Genomic DNA, 20,650 nt, shown 5'->3' with positions numbered 1-20,650 from the left:
GGGATATCCAAAACTCATGCTGCGATTGTTATAAAACCGCTTATTGCACGTAACTTTGTGCATCTGTTTACTTGCACTAAAGCACTGTATTGCATGGTGTTTCATAGTTAATGCACTTATAATCCATCGTATGTTTCAGGTTCAAGGCTATGGAGAGGAAACCATCCTTATCAGACAGTGCATATTGCCTTCTGAGCTAATTTACTACCAATGCAGCTACAACAGAAAACACTATCAATTAATTCTTTATTAAAAAACATGGAGGGATGACTGCAGTTTCTCACTGCAGCCTGACTTTTGTTATTGTTATCCCCACTTGGCCATTGATGGATGACTGTTTCATGATAAGGTTGTACTCTTATCACTTTGGACATTTCAATTTCTTATCAAAGCTAAGAGATCTGAAAGAGATGAATAGATTTGGGACTCCTACATCCTTACAGTTTTTCTTCTTACAAAACTGTTGCAGAAAAGGCCAAATGATCAAACATCCAAAGCTGTTTAAGAATACAGTTATAAAAACATCAGGGATAACACTGGAATATATGAAAACAATTAATAACCAACTGTATGGTTATGGACTGCATTCAGTTGAAAGCATCATGGGAGTAAAAATAAATGGCAGAACGTTAGGAAGTCATAGCACTTTTAATTTGATTAGTTCTCTTCATTTTGGAGCCTTTTTTCTAGGCACATATTATTGCATGTACAAGAAAGAGGAGAAGAATTATCATATATTACAGCCATTGGCCCTGCTGTCTCAGATTTCCAATTGTCACCATTTTGGGATGTACAGGGAATAGAGCAGATCAAAAATTAAAGTTGATAGAAAATGTACTGAATTCCAGTGAATTTCCCCTCCACCCCTAGTTCCTGACGGGAACCTGTAAAGTTCTCAGAAGATCTTAGGGTGCCATGAAAAATCCTGGCATAGAATTTTTTTTTAAAAAAAATCATCAAATGTGTAAATTTGTGCAAATAAATCAGCATAGCATTTGAATCCAATGAAATTTATTCTTAAATATGATAATGGGATAAACCTTCCTTAAGAGGATCTACTTTCTATATCAGTGTTTTTCAACCTTGACAATTTTAAGGCATGTGGGCTTCAACTCCCAGAATTCCACAGCCAGCAATATAGCCGTATATTTTCTTAGTTCCTCTGCTCACTTTGGAATTTCTTTCATAAATCAGCAGGGCAGCACATAGCACAGCACTCAGTTGTCACCCTTATTTCAAAAATTACTATTCAACATTAAAGCACTGGTAAACTTAGTTTAACCACAAAGCGGAATAGAAGGCCCCGTGGTAAGGCAGATGTTTAATATAAGAATAATACGTTCCAGTGTTCATAAACTTCTGTTATTGTTCAGATATCAATATATTATCTCAGTTGAACTCCCATGTATACATTAATATATTCATTAAATGAACAGATAAATTATTTGGAGACCATATATTACAAACAGGATAAAAACTATTTTTGTAGTTGGTTGCTATTTTCATGTGATCAGGATTATATTAGATATTTAGTATGTGCACTGCTTCCCGATGTTAGCCATCTAATATATATAGCTTTAATGAAAAAAAAATCTTTAGTTTCCAAAAAACACTTTGTCCTACCAACAATTCATCTTCTGTGCCCCCCAAAATTCCACATTTCTAAGAGAAATACTTTAAAATCAGAATTTTAAAATAAACCGAAAATGCTTTGCTTTATCCTTGAATAAGAGTGTTACTGATTAAATTTCAGAGCAATGGAGACAGCCCGCTTAACATTTCTCTGAATTGTGCAGTATATGTTGATACTCCAAATAACCCAAGTCAGTCCTTTTAGGATTAAAAAGCACAGACACCACTTCATACATCTATGCATGATGTTTTATTTTAAGCCTTGCTTGGATCCGGGAATTCTATGGAAGATACTCAGAGGTATTTTATTTTCTAGCTGTACTATTGTACCTTACAGTTTTATTACTTTACCAGGCTGTCCCCAAAAATGTACAGCTCTACTCAATGTGACAACTGTGTACATGACACTAATATTTATTTGTTTATGCCATTGTTCTGCTATTCTGAGCAGGTAGACTGTTGTTTCTTTTAATATAGAATATGCTCACATCCACAAACATCAGGAAATGATGAATTATAAACCTCTTTTTAATTTTTTTTGTTCTGTTTACTTAGTTATATTCTATTTCCTGGGATAGTAAAATGATTTAGATTTTTCAGATCTAGTAAAAATGGACCCTGGCCAGGTAAAGCTGTATTTGAGTATCATTAAAATTAATAGAAGTAATTTAACTGTATATTTTACAGTTAATGATTGAATAGAGTGCATAAGATTCATATGGTAGACTCTATCATTATTAAAGAGAAATGTGATGGTTCCAAATAATTACTGTCATGAAAATGATTTTTGGACAATGCCAATGTGTTTAAAATAAATTTGGTATGAAATATGTAATAAATTTCCTTGGCATTGAGGCATGCTGCATTAAGAAGGCCATGACCAACATTTTTCAAGGTGAATGATTTTCAACCAAAGCAAAAGTAAATAAAGCAGTTTTATAGCTAGTATTTATTTTGCAGTAAGTTGCTTATACATTTTACTCAAAGTCTTGCATGTATTCTGATAAATATGTAGACTTTCTTGTTAGTTTCAATAGGAAAAGAGTTATTCATGCAAGTAAGTATACGTGGACACAAATCAGCATTATTTATTTAAACAAATTAAAAAGTCCTACAGGGCAAGAAGATTTATGGAATTCTCTTTGTCAAAACACAGTTGTATTGACTATGTGAACATCCTTGATATATCCCTGCCTTGGATTAATTATATTAGACAAACGGTTTGTTTTATTATCCCACTTATTAAAAAACAGGATAATAAACAGTAACTTGGTACATATTCTGATGATAACTCTTTGTCCTGTTTTGGGTTAATCTGATGCAAAATTTGCCTAAATGAAAATATAAATCTTGATTTTTGTTTCTTTTTACTTATTCGTTCTAGACCGTTATACTTATTCATTTTAGACCAGTGGTTCTCAACCTTTCTAATGCCACGACCCCATAATACAGTTCCCCATGTTGTGGTGACCCCCAACCACTTATACATCACCGGGTGCCAGGGGTGTGGCCAAAGAAAAGGGGGAAAATGGCGGACAGCCTTGTTTGGCGACTCCCGTGAAATGGTCGTTTGACCCCAAATGGGGTCCCGACCCACAGGTTGAGAACCACTGTTTTAGACAGAGGATTTAATTCAGACCTGAAAGTCATTCTGTCTCAATATCCTATTCAACAGCTTAAAGTACCATGATGAGAGCATGCAAATGTGTAACTTTCCTTATAAGGAAAGGGTTAGAAAAACGGATAATTGCATAATAGTCATATGGAATAATGCACAAACAATATTTAAGCATTTATTTTGAGCTCCAGGAACAATTCCATATTCTGTCAATAAGAGGAAATTGCAATTACAACACAAAATTGTTCAAATCTTAATGTGGACCTTACCATTTCCATTTTCCCCCTTTTTGGAATTATTGATAACTTTTTTCTGCAGAACAAAACAAACCGTACTTGCTTCATTCTTTCTTTCCTCTGTTGTCTTCTTTCCATTTCAATTATAGAAAACATTTTATGTGTGCGGGGAGCGTTTCAACCCAGAATATTTCTGACATTGGCCTTTAAAATGTTTCTAATATTCATTTTACTTCTGAATGTAAATCACCCTGATTTTTTAATAGGTAGTGGGATGAGATAATGATGGAGCAGATGTCTCCATTTTGATATTAGTGAAAAGATTTATTATTTCTAAAGTTGAAATCCCAACATTCCCATTTCTAAGCAATGGGAAATGAAATCAGGTTAAGTTGTATAATTTACATTAAACCACTGTAGCAAATCGAAAGGTAAAGTGAACTAACAAAGTTAAGATAGCAAGGTATTCCACTCTTAGTGCTTAAAAGTCACCTGTGAAGATATATATTATTGGGTTGGTGATTGTGTGTTTGTGTGTGTGTATGGGTGGAGGTAGAGAGATTTTCATTGCATCATATTTGTTGGTGATAATCCCTCCAGCTGGTAATAATACATCCATTCTTGAAAACAAATGACCTTTTTTACTCTTTTGTCCTCTTGAACTCCTTCTTTAACCCTGGAGTTTTTAACCAGCAATACAGCTAACGTGAAGAAGGTATCAGCTTCCCTCTCTCGTCATAATGAAAGGAGAAATCATGTTCCATGGAAAAAAGTATAATCTGACCTTCCCAAGATGTTCCACTCTTACTTATGGAGTTTGTCAAGGGCAAAAATTGTATATATTTTACCTTTGCTACCAGGATTTTCTGAATGAGAAAAGACACTGGGTATCTCTCTGAAGATTGGGGTTTTTTTTTCTATAATGGGTAACAGCCAAAAAAAGAGAGAGAGTTCAAATAGTAAAATTGGTAATCTTATCTCCTACATGGCACAGTGGGAAAGGTCAGCCTGCTTAAAGACTTTTCTAAAACATACCTGTGTGATCTAGAAAACAGCGGTATTTTAAAGCAAAGAAAGTCCATAGCTCTGAATGTATGAGCATTAAGGACTGTGTCTCTACCTTTGCATAGTTTAACTTAATTTTCAATACTTTTAAAATGAAAATGTGTTTTGCACAATGCTAGGCTTTCAGATACAATCAGTAGGTTCCGATCTTTCAGGCTGAAATGATCTGTAGAAAAATTCATAGCCAAAATAAGTGGTCAAATTCAGTTTTGTAGGTTTTTCTTTTCTTTTCTTTTCTCTTCTCTTTTCTAAAAATTCTAAAATTGGGAAATCTTTGATTTAAAGGAAAACTCAAAGCTCCTATAAATCCATTGACGCAGTAAAGCATAGACTTTTGAGCTTAATGATATATTGTGTGGATACATATATTATGTTCTGTGGTTTGTTTCCTTTTGGTTTAGAGTGCTGAATAATCTCAGCCAATTGTGGTTTATTCAGTAACTCTAGTCCATAGCTCAATCCACTGTCTGTATCCTTAAGAAATATTCTTCTAAGTTGTAATTACTTATTTGCATGCCCAATTTTATTTGAACTTTTGTCCACTTCACCCTTAACTGAAAACTCCAGGAAAGCTAAAGACCACAAGAAATTGTATCTTTAAAAAAAAAAAAATAAAGAAACATCTGTATTTGGAAAAATGGGAAACCAAACTCAGCATGAATTGGTTTATTGAATTGATTTACATAAAAAGCAAACCAATTGAGAACTCTTATAGTGTCTAAATATATTGGGTTTGCTTTTGGTTCAAGATTTGGATTTTGCAGTCTCAGAGAAACTTTGCAAGAGATTTTAAACATAAAGGCTAATCCAATTTTACTAGTACCTCCTGCAATTTCAGTAACAGAAATACTTCTGTCCTGCAGAAGAATAAGATTGGGGTCCCAAAAGAGATCTACCTATGCAAATCCATTTAGCCTTTCCTTTAACCAAAGCTGTTTCTTTATACTAAAATACAATATATAAAACACATGCATATGATAGCATATTAATAGAAGGCCTTTTTACGTGCACTTGTTAAGGCTGCTTGGGTAACAGAAAGCTATGTATATCATGCATTAGTCAAGTCTTTCATTATTTATTCAGGTTGACTAAGTGAAACTACATCCCAGCATTTTCTGTTCTGCCTCTTTAACCTACTAAAATGATTGATCCATGTTCACTTATGTAACTGTAGAATCTTTCTCCAGCTAGGTTTTCCTGTTGTCTGTTTCTCTCTATCCCATGTTGTGCAGTTCTTATTCTCCCTGTGTTTAACGTCTGTTAACTAATTTAATCTTCGCCTAATAATCAATTTGTGTTAATCTTCTTCTTTTTTTCCTTGCACCTTTTTTTTTCATTTTTCTTCCGATGCTTGAAATAGAAGTGGAGCAAAAAGGTAAATAACATATATAGTCCAAACCCCTCAGCTCCTTGTTATGTGCCTTATGGATGTTAACCTCCACCTGTTCCCCTTCCCCACAACATTCTGAAATTATAATAATCAGCAAGGATCTTGATAAATACCCTTCCTTAAAGAAGTTGATTTTGCAATTTTGCAATAAACTGACTTGGCTATTTAAAAGCAGGTGATGGGATTTAGTATCTGATGGCACCTGCTCTGGGATGAAGACTCCCGTTGCTTTCTTCCTCCCTCTCTTTCTCTTTCCCTGTCTTTCTCTTACCCATGACGACTATTTGTTAATAAAAATGTCATCTTGCTTGGCTTTCCAGAACCCTCTCCATAGCATGCCGTAATTACAGGGTTCCTGGTCTGTTCCATCCATTGCTTTGGTTGCTCTTTATTTCTGTTGCTCTTGATGAAGGTCTACGGATCTGATGTTTTAATTTTAATTTTCCCCCCTTGTATGTTGAAGCAGCTTTATTTTCAGTCTGAGGGTTTCTGAATGTTTCTTGAAAATGTTAAGAATTAAAAACTTCTACCAATTAGTTGAATTACTGCACATCAATTAAAAGGTCGGGAGAATAAATGCTCCTATGCAATGGTAGTTCTATTTTTTTTCCAGATTTAGTAATATGCCATAGAACCTTGGTTTGTTGTCAGAGAAAAGACTGCATATACTGGTTACTACTGTAACTACTGTTACTACTGTAAGAACCATAATGACAAAGGGTAACACATGTATTAATCACATATGAATTATAAGGCATTATAGTTAAAGAATTTTTGTTTCTTTAAAGTTATACAGACATAGAGTACTTGCCTAGACTTTATGGATATTGTGAATTTTATTCCTTTTTTTTTTTTAATCGCTCTTGTCTTGCTTCTTTCTGTGACTACCAGTTTTTGTTTGCCCTGGGACGTTGAAAGCTGTGGTGGATTCCCCAAATTTATATGAAGCTGAACAAAAGGCAGGTGCATGGTGCAAAGACCCTCTTCAGGCTGCAGATAAAATATACTTCATGCCATGGACTCCATACCGCACTGATACTTTGATAGAATATGCATCTTTAGAGGACTTCCAAAATGGACGCCAACAGACAACATATAAGCTTCCAAATCGAGTGGATGGTACCGGATTTGTGGTGTATGATGGTGCAGTCTTTTTTAATAAGGAAAGAACCAGAAACATTGTGAAATTTGACTTAAGGACTAGAATTAAGAGTGGAGAAGCTATTATAAATTCCGCCAACTACCATGACACATCCCCTTACAGATGGGGGGGAAAGACTGATATTGATCTGGCAGTGGATGAAAATGGCTTGTGGGTAATTTACGCTACAGAACAAAACAATGGAATGATAGTCATTAGCCAACTCAATCCATATACTCTGCGTTTTGAAGCAACATGGGAAACAATCTATGACAAACGGGCAGCCTCTAATGCTTTTATGATATGCGGGGTGCTTTACGTTGTGCGATCAGTTTACCAAGACAATGAAAGTGAAACTGGTAAAAATGCAATTGACTATATTTACAACACCAGGTTAAGCCGAGGAGAAAATGTAGACATTCCTTTCCCCAACATGTATCATTACATTGCTGCTGTGGATTACAATCCAAGAGACAATCAACTGTATGTGTGGAACAACAATTTCATCCTACGATATTCTCTTGAATTTGGTCCACCTGATCCTGCCCAAGGTAGGAATTCCCTTTTAACCATTTAAATAAATATATAAATAAATAAACGGCTTATAAATAAATAAATAAATAAACTGCTTAAGATAATGAAAGTCTAGTCTGTTTGGAATTAACAAGGAATCCTTCTGCTTTGCCAAAACAAAACAAAAACAAAAGGACAGTTTTGATTTAATTTTTATCTGCACCATGCCAAAATAAGGGCAACCTTTAATACATTATTTCTAATACCCCATCTATTTATAATATAGAATATATTCACATTGGCGCTTTCCTTTCACTTTGAAATGAAATATATAAAAACCAAGTTAATTATTTTGTGCTAGCACTAGAAAAGAATGTGATGGTAAATCATCTTGTAGAGACAGTTTTGTTTTTGCACGGACATTGTGAAGGTTTTCATTTCAGTTTCCATTTTGAGCTCCAAGGAATGTGGTTTAATATTTTTGTTGCACGTTACTGCATTCTCATATTTCCAATTATGTGGCAAATGCAGAACCAAATATGTATAGGAACCTAAAAGATAGTATCATTATATGAACTGCCAGAGAGCAGACATTTAGGAAGCTTCATCAGTGGAGAAATGTTTTCAATATACTGTGATTCACATACAGATATTAAACACTGAGAATGTTGTTTAGATAAATAATTGGCAAAGGAACACAATAAAAATATTTTGTTACAGCCTGCTGAAATTGATTCAGTTTAAAATATATGTTATGCACAGAAACATTTGTGGCTTTTGCTGCTTTTTGTTTTTGTTTTACTTTATATATTTTTATTAGATGTTCCTCTTCAACTGTTGATGAGCTGTTATATAGAACTGGTTGTTTGGTGCGCTGTAAATGTAAAAGAACTATAGGGTCAGAAGTGCTATAAAGTAAGGTAGGGCTGTATACTAAGGTCTATATATACTAAGGTGTAAAGGTACTATATATGTGTGCAAATGCAACTATGGATAGTGTGTATGTTCATTTCTGAATAGAAAAGTAGAGTAGTTAGATCAATGTCATTGGTTGGGGAATTTCCCAAAAGAAGACAGTAATTGGGTTAGCCTTGAGCTTAATTTTATTAGAGGTTGTGCTAAGAATTTGAAAAGTTACCTGTTTAATCAGTATTGTATTGAACATACAGGAAGATGTTTAAAGGCTACTCTGCTGAGCTTTTTTAAGGCAATGAAATAAAACTCAGATAGGTAGGTAGGTAGGTAGGTAGATAGATAGATAGATAGATAGATAGATAGATAGATAGATAAATAGATAGATAGATAGATAGATAGATAGATATCACATATCACATATATATACACTCACTCTCACACACGGTATATATATGTATGTATAGATACATATACATACATAGATGTGTATATATAATACACATGAAACATACTACACAAACACAAAAGTAGACTATTTTCTATCTTACCTGTATATTTTTTACAGGATGTCATGTAGAATACTTTTATTTATTTATTTATTTATTTATGAGACTTATATACCGCTTTAAGTGCAAGCACTCTCTAAGCGGTGTACACCAGTAAGCAGTGTGTGTGTGTGTGTGTGTGTGTGTGTGTGTGTGTGTATTTACATTGCCCCCAACAATCTGGGTCCTCATTTTACCTACCTCGGAAGGATGGAAGGCTGATTTTCATGCTAATTTCTTAAAAGAATTATAATAAATCTTCTATTTATATGACTAGCTTAAATTTAATTATTTTTACATACATAAAGGTAGTCTTCAACTTACAATAGTTTGTTTAGTGACTGTTCGAAGTTAGAACGGCACTGAAAAAAGTAACTTATGACTGTTTTCGCACTTATGACCATTGCAGCACTCCCACGGTCACGTGATCAAACTTGAGATGCTTGGCGACTGACTCATATTTATGAGGGTTGCAGTGTCCATGACTCATGCGAGAACAGCTGCAAAAATTAACTCAGCTAAACAGTAGACAGCATCCATCCATGTGACAAATTTAGACAAACTTGGATCCAGTAGATTTTATGTCTAAATCTGCTAAGTAAGGGTTACAGGTTTACTGTAATCTACAATGTCTAAAAATGATAAATATAATGAAATAATAAGGAAATGCTCATGCAAACATATTTTTCAAATGACAGCTTTGTATAATCCCATACTTTATTTCATTATCTCCGGTGTGTAGGAATAACCTTTTTGTATATTCACAATAAATAAGCAGCAGCCAATTTAGAAAAATTGCAGTTTATAGTTATTTTTAAAAGCATAAAGTACATAAATTAATCTACTCAATCCAAATGAGTTTAAAAGTGTTGCAGGAGATTTATTTAAAACAATACTGGATTGGACCCAAACTTAGTGTTACTGTCATTAAGTCCATTAAAGTTAATAGGACAGATTGATTTCAGTGAGTCTGTTCTAAATATGATTAAATCTGGGTCTGATCCAATGAAGTAAACAAGCATTTGATTCTTTGACATCCATTTTTTTCAAGAATGAACATTTAGGAACATCAGTTACATGTAAACATTTTTTTAAAAAAATTAAGGATTACAGTTTATGCATACTGCTCAGGGTTAAAGCAGATATAAACAACCATTTCTACACTTCTCTGCTTTTAGAAAAGAAATTGTCCCAATATCAAACATCTAATGATGTCCCAGGGTCAGAATACCCATTGCAGAAGCCAAAGCTTATTCTTGTAGAATATCTAATTTAAGACCATTATAGGGAATTCAGCTATCACTTTACTTGCGATGCGTGCAGTAATGATATGTTCAGAAACTCAACAAACCCTCTGTCTTTCATCTTATTGTCTGTTAGTACCTGTCTATACCATAACTTCCTTCTTCAAAATGGTTCAAATACCGCATTTGCCCTCTTTTCACCAAATAGAATTATTTATCTCACTTACTCTATCTTAGTCCCCCATAGCTAAATATCATACTCATCCATGTCAATGTTTCCCTCTAAGAAGAGATATTCCTCATGTTACTTCTCTGTATTATATTGCAGTATCTGTAACACTGCCAGAATTATTTATAGAGTGGTTTCATAAAATGCTTAGTTTTCTATTCCTGCAGTGTTAAAACCATAGCTTAAACTCTCTTTAAGGATCCATGCAAAATTAACTTCATGGAATATCAAGAGTTGTGGACAAATTAATTATTTTAAGGCCTAGGGTATTTCTCAGACTTCACACAGTTTTGAAGTTCAGCCTCTTGCACACCACTCAGAAGACCGGCATAGCTCTTGACCTAAGCAATAAAGCACAAACTTAAACTAAAGCAGGGATTTTGCTTTAATTCCTTTTATTATATTTCTTTTTCACAGTTCCTCTAACGGCTCACAATGGCCTGTGTGATATTGTCCCTTTCTCCTACCATATCTTAAGAGCTCCAGCTTGTGAATTAGCTTAGGTTGACCCAAAGCTATCCAATGAAGGAAATGAATGAAAGAATAGGAATCAGAACCCAGATCTTTTCATTCACAGTGTGGCAGGAATAGATATTACTACTACTGCTGCTGCTGCTACTACTACTACTACTGTTATAGATGCTATTCCTGTTTACTACTTTGACTGTTATTTTGCTTTGATGTACTGGCCTATGTTGCCTTTGAACATCTCTTTAAAAAAAATCATACATTGAGAACATCTCATTTCCTTTGTATCTAAAACTGAAGAATACATTAAACAATTATAGCAATAGCAATATCAGTTAGACTTATATACCGCTTCATAGCCCTCTCTAAGCGGTTTACAGAGTCAACATTGAGCCGGTCAAGATCAAACTGCTTGCAGTCAGCAGAATTATGCATTTTAACTACTGCAACACCACTTATGTTTGATTTTTAAAATATTATTTTATATAATATATTATTTTGGGGAATATATTATTTTTGTCTCTTATATTTCTGTTATATAACAGGAAAACCATTTTCTGACTTTACAGGCTGATAATTTGATAAACTTCCCAGAATTTCAAAATCCAAGATTAAAAACAGGATTAGTAGTATCTTCTCGCATTTTTCATGAATAAAGTCCCACAGTATTATAGGGCTTATTTCTATCCAAAGTATGGTTTAGGTTTATTCCTTTTGACTCTGAAATGTTTTTTTCTTAATTACTCTCTGGACCAATCTCTTGTTGATTTTTATGCATTTAAGTGAATTCTGGCACTTTCAGAGGCATGAAACTATGGTGTATAAACAGACAGACAGCAAAATGATTAGACCATATCAGCAGTATGAAGACAATACAATATTCTTCCAACCAATTTGCATGAGCTGCTATAATTATGTCTTTTATTTCAACACGAAAAAGTTCTCTCTCTACCTCCCTCCCTCCCCCCTTAAATAACAGGGCTATAGTGGTGCAATTACTGCATTTCAGAATGCAGATGAGAATCCTGTAATCAAAATGGGTTTACTTTTAATTCCAACATGCTACATAAGTTTAAAGCAGCTGAACATCATAGAAATAGTTACAAAATTTCAATGTCAGTTATCCAAGATGCAAAACAAAAAACAAAAAAACCCACCCCTTTTAACTATTATGGCTATCTGGTTACACTCAGATTGACTGAATTGATTGATACTCTTAAAATGTAGATAATGCTAATTGCTATTTTCTGCCAAATACATATTCTTCTGTAAACCTTTCTTAATTTCTATTCTGCCAAATCTGTTTGAATGCTTGTGGTGCCACCTTTAGGGAAGGAAGTATAGATATCCTCCATTCAGATTGTGCATGGTAAACAAAAGTCGGGATGTGACTCCACAGGGCTTTTTTAATCATTCTAGGCTTTAAATTTAGTCTTTAAACTTTAAATAATTCTACAGCACAGGTAGCACGAGTACTAAAATTGTGCAGATCATTTTTTTTAAGACAAAGCAGATGTATTTCAGAACTCTTTTTTTAAAAAATAGCCATACTGGTGGCAGTGGTATCTGTCTTTGCAAATGAACAGCTGCGCATAGAGTGCTGAATGAAATTATATGCTCTTGTGATTTTAACCTCCTAGCTGGACGCAAAAAAAAAAAAGAGTCATCATGATCCCTTTTAGTGATGTTAAGCTGTAGGGCACAAGGGTAGCTTAAATGAGTTAGAAGCTGTCAGAAGTAAGAGGATCTGTGCGAGTATTAATTGCACTATTGTTGATACAGATTTCTGTCATGGAGAAATGACTTAATTAAACACATGGTGTCTAGAATATCAGTAATAAGGAAAACCTCCCCCAGATTCTTTCCATAGCGCGCGCGCCCCAAGAGCTGAAGCGGTAGTGGCTTCTTGACACTTTCCGAAGCATTTGTGATGCTTTTGACAACATTAATTGAGAAAGCATTGGAAGTCTGGCTGCATTGTAATCAAAAGGAAAATTACAGAGATTTCACAAGATGCCAGGCAAGTACTTACAGAGAAAGATAGACAGGTTTGAGAAGTCTGTTTCCTTTTTTTTTTCTTTTTTTCCCAACAGGTAGGCTGAATAGAAAGTTCAGCAAGATTGCATAGGGGGTGCTCTATCAGACTGGCAATGAAACGTGGCACTTCACAAGGGTGTGTGTGTGTGTGTGTGTGTGTGTGTGTGATGGAAAATGAGATTCAGAAAACCATGACTTTCAGAAAGAGTTAGTTCTTTAGAGTACTCAGCTAGAAACAAGGAAATGGGTAGGTAGACAGAAAGAGTTGTGTACATTTTGTTCTATATAAAACTATATAGAATGTAAAGGAGACAGGTAGAAAGACCTAAGCATAAATGGAAGCCATTCCTGCATTAATTTTACAGATGACTGTATGAGGTTGGAGGTCGTCAACAGACACTGAATGTGTGTAATATTAGGCACCTTGTGAACTTTAAGAGGGATTTACAACCATAGAAAAAAATTATGTTTTATACAGGGCTTTTTTTCTCATAGAATGCCCAGAACAGAGTTCTGGCACCTTTTTTGGATGGAACCTTGTAGGGTAGGCAAGGCGGGTTGTATGACATGTGTGAGTTCTGGCACCTTAAAAAAAAAAAAACACTAGTTTTATATAATGTCCTCAGTAAACGTAGAATGAAACAAGTGAGAGGCACAATCAACTCTGGGTTTCTTAAACCTTTGCAGAACATATGGATATGGGTGCTTTCAGTTTTGATCATTATAGGAATATAGAAAAAAATGCATGAAAACATATTTTTCTCATCCACATTCTAATAGAACTAAAAGTTTCTCACCTTTCTCTCTTCTTCCTCTCCCTTACCCCTACAAGAAAGAAATATTCTTTTCAGGTTCTTTGAAAAGACAGATGTCTGCCTATCTCCTTGTTTGCATTTGTGGTTAAATTCAATTTACATTCAAGAATACATGTTTTTAGAAGTTATAGCCTAAGGACAGAAGAGGTTTAAATCCTTTTTTTAAAAAAAAAACAGCATAAGCCTTTAGGAAATAAGTGTCAAAGGAAAAAAAATTAAACCTGAAAAGTGTCAAATCCAGTTGTTTCCAGAAGGCCTGAGTTCTTAGGGAGTGAATGCTTGTCACAGTTTATAAATTCCTGCAGGCAGGGACCTGTCTCTTCTTTGGAAAAATGGAGAAAACACCAATGGAATTAAAGGTTTTTTTTTTTTTTTTTTTAAGAGAAAGAGAGAGAGAGAGAGGGCGCAAAAGTTCTGAGTTGTGTCACTTTACCAGTTAATAATTCTTTTTAATATTGCAATAGCTGGAGGCAGATTAAATACTCTGATGTGCAGGTGAACCTGCTAATTCTGCCTTTTGGGATGGTAAATTAAAATGCCTTTTTTGGGGGGGGAAACTGTTCCTTTTGATGACTGGCTGCTTGTTTCCTTTTCTTCTCTGTAGCTTTCCGGGAAATTGTTATTTGCAATTCTCATAAATTTTTTATAAGCTATGATGGACCTAATGAGACTTCCTTTCCTGAAAATCAGATGGTATTCTTAATTTCATGCAGGAAATACCATAGTTGATCCCTCTTCCCACACAACAGCGTTCAGTTTCATGAATCCCTTTTCACGTTTTCCAGGCCTCTGTGCAGAAAGCAAAGCTGCAGGATTCCTAGTTGAATACAAGTAGTCTTTGACTTACGGCCACAACTGAGCCCAAAATTTCTGTTGCTAAGTGAGACATTTGTTAAGTGCCCCATTTTATGACCTTTCTTGCCACAGTTGTTAAGTGAATCACTCCTATTAAGTTAGCAACACGATTCCTCAGTGAATCTGGCTTCTCCTATTGACTTTGCTTGTCAGAAAGTCACAGAAAGGGATCACATGACCCCCCCCCCGGGCACTGCAACTGTCATAAATATGAATCAGTTGTCATGGGGATGCCTTCAACGGTCAGAAGTTCATACGTCATTTTTTTCAGTGCCATTATAACTTTGAACGGCCACTGAATGAATTATTGTAAGTCGAGGACTACCTGAACAAGTTTCCCATGAGTTTATCTGTTTTAAAATATTTCATCAGATCTTTTAAAATCAGGATTGCTGGACCCATTGCTTCACAGGCATATCAAACCAGAAACACAACTTAATGGCAAAGAGGGACTGTTTTTTTCTCTTTCATCTTTAAAACCATACATCCGGATCCTGGTTACCTATTTATTTATTTTTAAGTCAGTGTGTAGTAATGTTTGGGGTTTTGGACAAAGAGTGGGTTCAAATTGCAATCTGTCTTGAGAGGATTGATGTTATCATGCAAAATGAAGAGAGATCCCATGTAAGCCTCCTAGATGGAAAGGCAGGATTAGCAATCTTAACAAATGTTGCTATCATTCACTGCAGACAGTATGTTGCCTAATACTTTTTCTCAGGGATCTTCCTTTTTTCCACCTGATATCTAGTGAAATAATTATTCTGGGATTTAGCTTCTGAACCTTAAAAAAAAAAACCATTGCAGTGGCAAATTCTTTTTCTAGTTAATTGTTGATTTTCATGACTTTTACTCTACATATTATACTATTTATTATTTTATAACTTACGCTGTTAACGTAAGCATGTTAATATATAAAATTATAAAATAAGTCAATATATATGTAAATACTGTGTAATGTACTAACATAGCAATATTTTATGGAATATGTCACAACAGAATCATCCATTCCATGCATAGTAATGTAGAAGCTGCATCTAATTGTGGTGCATTAGATTGAGCTGATACTCTAGAGCTCCTACCTACACATTATTTAATTCATTGGTTAGAGTTTTGAAGTGTTCATGTTATTAAAGAGATGCTACTTTATGTATTTTCATATTTTTCCCATTTAAAAGTTAAAATGACTAGCTATAGGCATCAAACATAAATATTTTCAGAGAATAACATACACACAGAAAAAGAATTACATTGTCAATCCAACATTTTAATAAAATAGATTAAATCAGTTATGCAAGATGACATTTTGGAGACATTTGGTTCAACCCTTATTTCTACATAAGGATTCAATTTAAATTTTAAACTCTAATCCTAGAATTAGTTTTCCTTTTAATTTTAAAAACAAGTGGCAATATTTTCCTTTGATATTGTTATTATGAATTGTCTATCAAACCTGTCAGGTTTTTTCTAAAAATATTCTTAGAGAGCTTCTAGAGGCTACAGCACATCTTAACATATCTTGAGTCAGAAAATAAGTCAACTAGAAATAGATTCCAAATCTCCATCACTGTTCAGAAATATAAACATCTGTATTCTGACTAGCACTGGGAATCAACAGCTTATTTTATTTCCTCCCCCCCTCCCCAATTTGAGAAAATAGATTAACTTTGAAGACATAGTAGGTGAGAAACCTGCACAAATCAAGAGGTTCTTTTCCAGATAAATGATGTTTTTTCTAAAAATGAGAAATTGTAAGGGATGTCCATATAAGAAGACCTAAGCGAGGAAATGATGTCACAATACACATGCTATCACTGTAGTTTCAAACAGATCCTATGAGAATTGCCATTCTCTGGAGCCCTGAAGTTTTCATGTTCCTTTTCAAGATGCATTTATTCCCTGGTTGTTATGAACATCATTATTTTTAAAAATGTCATTTATAGCTTATCATAACTGAAAAACACTAGAGTAGATTAATAAATACATTATTTTTTTTAAAAAAAAAAGACAGTCTGAGGTTTAGTGAAAGAATTTTGCTTCCTTTCTCTCTGCTTCATGATTGTTTATCTGCACGAAGAAGTAAAAATATTCAAGCATTTAGGTGTAAGGACTAGGGAGTTTTATACCAAAGCAAGCTTAGTTTAAGACATTTTTTTTCCTTAGCAAAGATTCATTAGGATATATTTCAATCAGCATCCTCCATTTCGCCTATTTAATCTGTTCTAGAAAATATAGCTGGGCCTCATCCCTTCCATGGCTTTATTTTTGAAATGAGTAAACTCCCTATACAGTATAATATTGAATAGGAATAGTTCTTAACCACGTAAAATAATAATAATATCCTAGATTCTTAGGAAGAACTCAGTGTGTAAGAAGACCAATCTCAGCTAAAGAAAAAGAAGCCATGATTTCACATTTTTATGTATTTAATAATGGTGCTCATCATTATCTAATCTAAACATCTGGCTGACTGTGTGACAAACCACGACTCCTTTTTTTGAATTCTTAAGTTTTGGCAGGTATAGAAAATAGCTTTGAACTTGGAAGAGTTACCCCGATCATTTCTATTAATGTTAATAAATTGACACAATTGGACAAATGGATAAAATGAATGTAATTCTAGAAGTTAACAGAGAAGCAACTTTTTGAAAACAAGTTTTCTCAGATGGCTAGGCAGAATACTTGGCTTGAGTTAATTCTTGCTTTATTAGAAAGGGATGCTTAAGGCTTGAGATGATAACGCAATGCAAGCAAGGTTCCAGTCTCCCAACTCCTTCCCACCCCAATTTGGATCTAATCAGGTGTGCTAGAAATCTCTGAAGCAAGAATGTCTGACGGGCTGCAAGATGTTACACTAATTATCTTTCTTCAAGTGACAGAGTGAGTGACATCAAGTAGGGCTTTCTTTTTTGGGGGGGGGGAAACAGAGATTTTTTTTTGTTAACCAACCTAGTTATTTATAACCTGTTCTTCTGTTGTAGGGTTTCCTTGTTTATTTTGCCTTTTTTCAATGTGAGCATTGATTTTATCTCTTCAGTCAATATAATTTTACAATCTTTTATTAAATGTATCTCTTATGATATTAGACAATTTTATATTTCTGCCTCCCAGGCTTTAGAAATATATCTATCAATATGTATTCAAGAAATAAGAGATAGATATGCGCAGAACCAGCCACGTATTGCATCTAAGTATGGATCGTGTGTTCATTATTATTAATATTCTTAATTCTTACTAGATATTTTCATCTTATTATCCTCTTTGAAGGAGAAGGAGAATGTTCCACAGTTGTTCTTATTCAGTCTTCTTTCATATTACATTTTATTTTGTTTATGTATCAAATTTAAAATCTGCCTATCTCCCTTATAAGAGGCTCTGGGCAGTACACAGATAACATATCAAACCATAAGAATATAACATATCAAACCATAAAAATAGTATATAACATTTAAAGGGCAAAGAATAACATTACTTTTCCCTTTACAGTGCCTACCACAGCAGAGACAATAACTCCATCCACAGAGCTATTCAAAACAACCGTATCTACCACAAGCACTACCCCACACAAAGTTTCTGTTAGCACAACTGTGGCTGCGGGAACCAAAGAAGATAGTAGAGGTCCCAAGCCACCACCAGCAGTTTCTACAACCAAAATTCCTCCTGTTACAAGTTTTTTCCCTCTGCCCGAGAGATTCTGCGAACCAGATGTGGCCCGGGGAATTAGTTGGCCTCAGACTCAAAGGGGAATAATGGTGGAACGTCCCTGTCCCAAAGGAACACGTGGTAAGTTTTTAAAACCAGATACTCAAATCTGATCAAATAAGATGTTTTAGAAAATCTGTCTTGAACTCTTTTTTTCCCCCCTTACTGACTATTGTTAAGCTATATTTCATTTGATTTTTTCTTTTTTAGGAGAATATGACATCTCCAGGTTTTAAGCTGTAGAAGGCATTGAATTATAGGAATATAATTATAGCCCTTTTTCTATGGTTTCAGATTTATTTATATTCCACCTATAAAATTATTATTTTATAAATAACTCAAGGCAGCAAACATACCTAATACTCTTTCCTCTTCCAATTTTCCTCATTGTGAGGTGAACTGTCAACTTTAGCAGAAACACAGTCAGTTTCAAAACTTGCTTCCTTCCATTTTTCCCATCAACTCCATTTTGATTAATTCCAGGACAAAGAAGAAGACAGAAAGCATTCATTTTTTATTGATTTACCAGAAATATGATATTTTACCCAATATTATTAGCACAGCTTTAATTTTCTATTAATATCCTGTATTTTTTATCTCATCCTCAGCTAGCATTTTTTTTAATCATTAAAAGTTGAATATATATTAAATCCCAGTCTGATTTTTTTTCAGGGTACAAAGATATATGGAAGATTGAAAAAGGGGAAAGAAAAGTTCATAACCATATAAAATGTTTTTGTGGTATCTTTTATAGGAACAGCTTCATACCTCTGCATGATTTCCACAGGAACATGGAACCCTAAGGGTCCTGATCTTAGCAACTGTACTTCACACTGGGTAAACCAGCTGGCCCAGAAGGTAAATTGGAATAATATATTAATATGATAGCATGCCTAATCTGTGAATTTTTAAATGAATTTTTATTAATCACAGGTGTTAGCAATGATGAGAATCACATTGCTCTTAGGATAGACCTTGGAGCCTATCTGGGGTAATCAGATTTAGGATGCAAAATTGTCACCAGACTCTAGATGGAAAGAAATAGATAGGCTTTCTGAATTCCTATTGTGATCCAGTGGTTCTTTGGACTTCCGCAGAACAGTGATAGCATTAGGTCCACCCACAGTCATTCTTGCCTTTATAGGTGATGTATAAAGTCATATTTATTTTTACAGTCTATGGGTTTAATTGTTATGGCATGAGCCCCTGAAGACACAAAAAGGAATGTTCTTCATATGCCTAGGGAAAAAAAAGATATACCGTAAATGCCGGCGTATAAGACGACTTCCGCGAGCGTTGAAATCGGCGCCAAAGACGGGGGTCGTCTTATACGCCGAGTCGTCTTATACGCCGGAAATACTGGTAGTTTCCGGCGTATAAGATGACATTCTAGGAATGCGGCCCGGCTATAAAGACGGGGGTCGTCTTATACGCCGGGTCGCCTAATACGCCGGCATATACGGTACACATCTTATTTGTTATTATTATCTTATAATCTGCAATTTTCCTATGGCTTTCCATTAGAGATGAACAATACTTAAAATTTCAGGATTTGCATTGCAACTTGTAATGTTCCAGAGGCTGTGGGAGAACGTCTTGGAGTGTATTATCACACCAGAAGACTTGCAGAAAATGTATTCTGCTGTTTTAGAGTTCTTAAAAAGAGAACAAAAAATCCCTGAGAAGCAAAAACATCCGATTCCCCACCCTTAAGTCCATAAACCATCTCTATAGTCCAAAACCATATAATTGAATGTTGACATCCTACTTGGAGATGATTGGTAGAAGGGGGGGGGCAGCAGTTGTAGCCTGCATGCCAAAATTTTCTGGTGTCTGGCCTGTAAGCAGGCAGTCAATAAAGCCTTATTGTTCACTGCTCAATAAGGCTTTTCTTCCCACAAAAGCCTATCCTACCTAGCTTCTCAATTATGGTACTACTTGCTGCTGCCATGGCATTTCTTCACTTTAAGTTAGTATAGCTTTCTTGTCTTTATTTTTATGAAGCTGGAGAATGCTTTTAGACACCAAAGCACAGTAATTGAAGGATAATTGATTTTGTTTGTTTCATAGTTTTCACATCCTATCCCAATCTTCAAATTCTGTCCCCACAAGAAAATAAAAATAAATATTATATGTATGTATGTATGTATATATGTATATATGTATTTTACCAACCCATGCCCAGAGATTGTCTTTCACATTTGCATCTCTGGAGCTGCTCAAAGCATTGCTCAAATCAAATCTTTAT

The 20,650-nt window shown here is 34.6% G+C and overlaps 1 protein-coding gene across 22 annotated transcripts in view; it reads left to right on the top strand.

The window, feature by feature from the left end:
- ADGRL2 (adhesion G protein-coupled receptor L2) overlaps positions 1-20,650 on the top strand; it is a 690,605-nt gene that overhangs the window by 620,718 nt on the left and 49,237 nt on the right. For 16 of the 22 annotated variants that reach the window (XR_005553918.1, XM_039321043.1, XM_039321064.1 and 13 more), the window contains 4 exons: positions 5,912-5,926; positions 6,833-7,633; positions 18,187-18,483; positions 19,157-19,260. Coding sequence is in view for 21 of the 22 variants with exons in the window: in XM_039321043.1 (XP_039176977.1) it covers positions 5,912-5,926; positions 6,833-7,633; positions 18,187-18,483; positions 19,157-19,260 (1,217 nt within the window). In the remaining variant the exon portion in view is untranslated. The remainder of the gene's footprint in view (positions 1-5,911; positions 5,927-6,832; positions 7,634-18,186; positions 18,484-19,156; positions 19,261-20,650) is intronic. The other 6 variants (XM_039321050.1, XM_039321047.1, XM_039321045.1 and 3 more) reach the window with 1 other exon arrangement.

The sequence above is a fragment of the Crotalus tigris genome, unplaced genomic scaffold, assembly GCF_016545835.1.
Source record: "Crotalus tigris isolate CLP2741 ecotype Arizona unplaced genomic scaffold, ASM1654583v1 scf7180000023719.973015, whole genome shotgun sequence".
NCBI classification, from domain to species: Eukaryota; Metazoa; Chordata; class Lepidosauria; order Squamata; family Viperidae; genus Crotalus; species Crotalus tigris.
The sequence above is the reverse complement of the archived record's forward strand: the minus strand, read 5'-3'. Positions and strand labels throughout refer to the sequence as shown.